The 6,478-nt window shown below is 37.0% G+C and overlaps 2 protein-coding genes across 2 annotated transcripts; both read left to right on the top strand.

Annotated features, from left to right (window-relative positions):
- The first annotated feature begins 311 nt into the window (after window positions 1-311).
- On the top strand, window positions 312-1,274 carry LOC116174504 (KRAB-A domain-containing protein 2-like). The gene has a single exon (XM_031492437.1). It carries the CDS (start codon window positions 312-314, stop codon window positions 1,272-1,274), a length of 963 nt encoding a protein of 320 aa, XP_031348297.1.
- LOC116174503 lies at window positions 971-2,287 on the top strand. The gene is made up of 4 exons (XM_031492436.1): window positions 971-1,566; window positions 1,638-1,943; window positions 2,007-2,043; window positions 2,095-2,287. The coding sequence occupies exons 1-4, from the start codon at window positions 1,377-1,379 to the stop codon at window positions 2,285-2,287; spliced, it is 726 nt and encodes a 241-aa protein (XP_031348296.1). The 5' UTR covers window positions 971-1,376.
- Window positions 2,288-6,478: the final 4,191 nt, after the last annotated feature.

The following is a 6,478-nucleotide window of genomic DNA, read 5'->3' as shown; positions in this document are numbered from 1 at the left end:
ATATGTTACGGGCAAAGACGATAATCCGGCCAATGACGATATTGGCCGGTCAATGACGATAAGGACCAGCCAAGTTGGACATTCTCCATAATTACCGGGCGATAACGTTAATGACCATTAGATTCGGCCAATGTTGTTAATTCATTACACAAGCGCGCTATTAACATCATTGCCCGGGCAATGTCGTCATTTCCCGTTGGTTAACGGCCAGTGATGATAAATCAAAAAGTTAGGTTATATGTTTCTGTTGTGTTTATTGTGGGGTTACTCTATCAGTGTAGTTTAGTTTAATTTTTTAAATCGAATTCGTCATGGATCACAATGAAATGCGCCGCAGGTTTACTAAAAATATAAACGCTATCATAGAAATCAAACGCGATGACAATAAATCTTTTTTAAGCGTTGACGAATATAACAAACGTATTGATGAAGTTAAAGAGGCAAAAGCTTTACTGTCAACACCCGGCTCAGAAAAAGGCATGAAGCACTATAGGCGGGTGCGTAAATATGACGTCATTACAATAGGTGGAAAAGACCGTCTAATTAAACCTGTTGCTCAAACAGCTGAATCGAAGGTCCTGTACTACGTCACTAATGGAGAATTGTTTGATATTATTCATAATGCTCACTTAGCTATAGGACATGGTGGAAGAAATCGAATGATTGCTGAGATAAACAAACTCTACTGCAACATTACCAAAAAAACGATAATGGTATACCTACGACTCTGTACTCAGTGTCAGAAAAAAAGTAGTACTCCAAAGAAAGGGTTAGTTCCTCGACCTATCCCGCATTCCAATTTAAATTCACGTGCTCAGGTTGATTTGATTGACATGCAATCGCAAAGTTACAACGATTACCGTTTTATTATGGTCTATCAAGACCATCTTACAAAGTTTGTTTTGCTGAAACCGTTAAGAACCAAAAGGGCAGAAGAAGTCGCGTTTAATTTATTAGAAATATACACTACCTTTGGAGCACCTTTAATTCTTCATTCAGACAATGGTCGAGAGTTTGTCAATTCAGTTCTGGTAGATTTACATGCGATGTGGCCAGAGGTAAAAATTGTTCATGGCAAACCTAGACACAGCCAGAGTCAAGGATCGGTTGAGCGTGCCAATAGGGATATTGAGGAAATGTTAGGCGCGTGGATGGATGAAAATCAAACAACAGACTGGCCTTCAGGAATGAAATTTATCCAGTTCAAGAAAAACCGTGCACTTCATTCTGGTAAATGGGTTTTATGCAACACAACAAAGTTCAGAAAAATTTAATCACCCATTATAATACATTTTCTTCAGGTATTGGGAGATCTCCGTACGAGGCCATGTTCGGATGTCCGGCTAGAGTAGGATTAGCCTCAGCTGGCATTCCCCATGATGAAATTAATCATTTGTCCACTGAAGTCTTCTGAAACTTTGATAGAAGAAATGGGACGAGAGTCTAATGACCTCGAGGATCCTAATCCGCAAAGGGAAAGAGGAGATGAAGAAGGGATAGTTCCACAAATCATCCAATTCGAATATGAAAATGGAACTAATGATACTGGAAGCGCGACTGAAAGCAGTAAGTTAATTCATTCAATACAGTTTCAACTTATTGTAAATAACTAGCTATACCCCCCACCGACATTGTAGCGTACGAGGATAGAATAGTTTGCAACCAGTGCTCTACAGTCTTACCACTTGGCGAAGAAGCTAGTAATGATGGGAAGTGCATTCATTGCGAACGCCAAGAGAACATTGTTAATGAGCGTAAAAGATCCAGGGAATGTTTAGAAAAACAAGCCACCAAAATGCTGAAACTGTCTAATCGAAAATTCTCCGACGTTCAAGCTGGAACTACCGTTCGTGTACCCATACCAGACGTAGATAGAGCTCGTGGTTCTCCCCGTAATGTACTGGCTGTTGTTAATAGTGTAGAAGACGGTTTATATAAACTTGGTGAGTTTTACCATGTTTTACTCAGTTGGCAATGTCAATTACGCAATAATTCCGACATTTTAGGTACACCCCATGGCGCGTTGAAGCATAAATTTACCAGGTCAGAGTTTAATCCTTGCATTGAAAAGTTTATTCTATTAGAGAACCTTAGCGATTCCGCAAAAAATAAAGAAATTTCCCTGAGAGAAGTGGCCGCTGAAAATAGTGTTTTAGGGGGACAGGGTTACAAACGTTGTCACTGCAAGGGCGGATGTAAAAACAATAAGTGTGCTTGTCGCGCTAACAAGAAAATTTGCAATTCGAAGTGCCATGGATCTCTCTCATGCCACAATAAAAATGATTAATTATCCTTCTTATATTATTTTGTACAAACTATTATTATATAAACTTTTTAATACAGTTCAGAATAAAAATAAAAAATTGTAGTGATAAGTACCTACATTATATCTTACCTGATGTTACCATCAACCATGATTAATAATTATTTAAAAAAAAAGATAATCATACCTAACAACATTCTCCAGAAAATCTTGGGCATTATCGTTAATGACCGGGCACAGACGTTAATATGAAAATAAGATTGGAATAGTAACAACATTACCCTTGCGCAAAGGTCCATAACGTTAATTCCCGGTCATTAATGATAAGGACCAGGAAAAATGGGCATTCACATCATTGTCCGGGCATTATCGTTAATGTCCAATTATCGTCTTTGCCCGTAACATATACACCATGTACATAAAGTCCGAGAACACTTTAACATATTTATTGTATAAGAACAGACAAATGTACAGGATCATTTATGCACTGTGTTTAAGATAAGGATGTCTATGATGGGGATCTCCGAAAAAATAGAAGATACGACGATGGTCAAATTAGGGGAAAGTTGCGCAATTATCATGCTTTAAAGAAAATCAGAACATTTTGATTTTTCCGCAGATATTGTAACAGTATTTCTGTACAGGTTATTTAAGGTTTTATTTTTACGTAATTAAAGTGACCCCCAAGTACGAATGATGTGACTGAATGGGAATGCATTTAAAGGAGAATTGTTTATTTCAAGTTATTGTAGCCGAGTGTGCATTTCAAATATAGCCGCTATGACGCAGAAAGGGAATTAAACATAAGTAATAATCGCGACGTAAATAGAATTGCGTTCACCGTATGTAAATATGTAAATTAGGGTAAAAAACTGTATAGAAATAACAAGTATTAACGCTAAGGTCAAAGTCCGAGTCATTGTAAATAATTAATTGAGAGCTAGTAGAACCACTTAAGTCCGTCTGTTGCCAAAGTGTCAAAAGCTTAAGTCACGGGCGTTCAAGTTATTTATACATGTGAGAGTTTGCGCGATAAAGCGAATTGAGGCCAGCGGATACAAACTGCGAAAGTATAAACACGGGGATTTCAAGCACCAAAGAGGAGTTGCCCGTCGCCTTTTTACGGAGCAACATCTATGTCAGTCGCGCCCGCAAAGTTATAAGCGCGGAGTTTAATAATAGAGCGTTAAGGCGAGTATTCCTTCGCGCTTGTTCCGTCTGCGGTCCGTGCGTAGTCCAGCTGGAGAGTACCAAACGAAGACCAAGATAAACCAGCCTGCCTGTGATTGGTCCAACTAAAAAGCGAATAGCAGCCTGCAGTGGGCGGTCCGAATTCATTCGACTTCCACATCGATTGTGAAACAAAGTTATCCTCCAAGTCCTGGTGCACTTATGAACTAGAGGTATTTATAAACAATATTGCGTTGTAGTTATTTTGCGTTGTTATTAGCCTCGTGGTAGACTTATTATTGCGTTGTCGTTTATTTATTATTACAAGATTATTATATTGTAAAGGCGATTTAATTACCTACTAGTGTTGCGTTCAGATCAGTGCTTATTAGCACTGTTTGTGTTCATTTTAACGACTCGAACTTGAAAGCGTTATTACACGCATTTACAGCAGTTTTGTTTTGACTTTCGATTAAATTGGATGATCATTTATGAAATCCGAATTAAGTTTCTTTCTGTACTCAGCGGTTTTGGAGTAAATACTCCAATGATTTTAATTCACGTAGTAAATACAGATTTTCCTTTGTATACAGTGACTTTTTGTGTATGAATGAGTTAACCCTACTTTTACAGGAAAGTACCGCCTCGTCCCCATTTCTCTTAATATGTGTTATTTACAGTTAAAAGGCGATTTCTAAGAGAAAAAGAACTCGACAGGTTTTAATAAAGATTATTGATTTCTATTCATTTATCCTTTCCCCTCTCCTTGAGGCCAGAAGAATTATCGACTGAAGCTAGCCGGTGCCCAACAACCCTTAGTTTAGATAAGAAGAACCACCCCCAAATACAATATATGGCGAGAAGAAACGGTAAAGAGAGTTGAAAAGTAACCAGCCGGTTACAATATGGCGGATACACCTCGTGTTCCCTTTTATCGGACAAAAGAACCGCGCTAAAAAAATTCCGGATCACTGTTCACAGAGGTTAAATGTACATGACATCTAAAATATACAAAGATTAACAATCCGAGGAAGAACCCTTAAATTTGAACAATTTAAATCTGACGTTAATTTAATACAAAATTTGATAGGCTAAAGAAAGGGCTGTGCATGTAGATTGAAAAGCACCTTCAATCCTTTCCCATTTGTGAAGGGTAACATTTAGGAGTCTCTTACAAGGAGTATATGACATGAATTGTTAATTAGTCGAATCTCCTCCAATCCAGAAGGTATCTGAAGGTCTTGGGTATGGTAACCTTATGCTAAAGTTGTATTTCGAGATTAATGCCGTTAAGTATCTTGATCACTTCGGCATTTAATCAAATAACTAATCTCAAATAGTAATTAAATTGTTTCAACAAACTAGGATTGGTTATATGACTCGAAACATGGGATGCCATTATACGGATAAGACCATAACAGAGTTCTCCTACAAAGAAGAAACTTAATGACGAGGTAAATCAAGTATAACTGCAAAAAAACCAAACCTCTTTCGTAACGAGTAGGTAGGTGTTTATACAAAAATCCCCCAACTAAAAACACGTGACGTTTGAAACGCCATCGCACTCGGAAAAACTTTATTAAACGTGCTTTATGAGATTCTTGTCAAATTAATTGTATAAAAAGTGATTATATAAGGAATTAAGCATCAGCTGTTGCGTTCGTTCAAGAACCGATTTCGTGTCAAGATAAGCACGAACGAGCGCTTGCTTGGTTTCGCCTACGTAAAAGTAAGAAATAAAATTAAATGGTTAAAAGTGCATTTTTAGCTGCACTATCGATGGTAATTTCCTTTTCCAACCTTACATTTACATCCGCCCATTAGCTGAGAGTGCATTTTTCTACTTCGCTTACTTATACCTACACCCCCTTTGGAATCGGAAGGAAAATTACTTTATATTATTACAATATCATTATTCTCAATATTCCACCCGAACCACTGCATACCAACCATTTTTAGTGGAATAATAAAACTAAAATAGCTGCGTGACAAAATCTTATTTCTGTTTTACATAGTTTAACAAACTTTTATCATGGCAAATCGGAATTTCAACTTCCGGCTTATATGTACTTTTTCAGTAAGCAACTACGGCCAGGTTGCAATCTTGCTAAATAACAACAAACTCGAAAATGTTTTGCTCCGTTCGCTCGGCGAGGGTATAAAAATGCTAAGCCTCCATATCCAAGCGGGATTAAAACTAAAGCTTATGTTATTACGTGATTTAAAAGTTTTTGTTAGATCTGGTAGTTAAAATCTTGACTGAAAAAGGCAAAAGGTACACGCGTGTGTCGCATAAAATACAGTAACCGTAAAGTAAACCTCAACAGGATTATACGAGGGTATTTATTTTTTCTATGAATATAAAATTCGAATCACGCTAAAGCTATTTTACTGGTTGCTGCTTTTTACTTTAAAATTTAAACGATTTCAAACTATATGCATCGAACATCAACGAGAATACGTTTATCACTAACTTTAATTTGAAAACTTTCTGCGTTTTAAGCAGGAACTGCTTTTTCGCGAAAACTACTTTCAGAATGTTATGTGTTTACATAATGCTACAACGTAATTAGCTTTAGTTTTTGTGGGAGTAGTCACTTTGAGTGATGCATTGCTCTTGTTGCTCTTGAATGCAGCGCTTTTTCACATTCGTGCAACTACCATAATGGCATAATTGTTTGAAACGAAGTAGACTTATGTACAGTTTTGGTGGTCTGTTTGAAGTTCAGACAAAACCATTCGACGTTATGTCACACTGTAATATCATATAATAATAGGAAAATAAAAAGGCACTATACTCTTGATGTAGAGGTTTAAAAAAGTAAAGCTTTCAAAACTATCATAACTACTTTAGCTCGTAGTCATGTTTTTCTATTTTTCGAAAGCAAAAAATACTTACTGGTTTTATTGGCCCATTCGCCTGCGCTAGTGTTAAAAATTACGATCTTAATCCTTTCCCTTCTAAATAGTCCTAAAAATGCGATTTTCCATTTTTCTTGGCTTTCCCACAATGGAATTCCAAGGCAGATGATGGAGATTTAAACT

Source organism: Photinus pyralis, unplaced genomic scaffold, assembly GCF_008802855.1.
Source record: "Photinus pyralis isolate 1611_PpyrPB1 unplaced genomic scaffold, Ppyr1.3 Ppyr1.4_LG6, whole genome shotgun sequence".
In the NCBI taxonomy this organism is placed as follows: domain Eukaryota; kingdom Metazoa; phylum Arthropoda; class Insecta; order Coleoptera; family Lampyridae; genus Photinus; species Photinus pyralis.
Note: the sequence above shows the minus strand (reverse complement) of the source record. Positions and strands in the feature narration are given on the sequence as shown.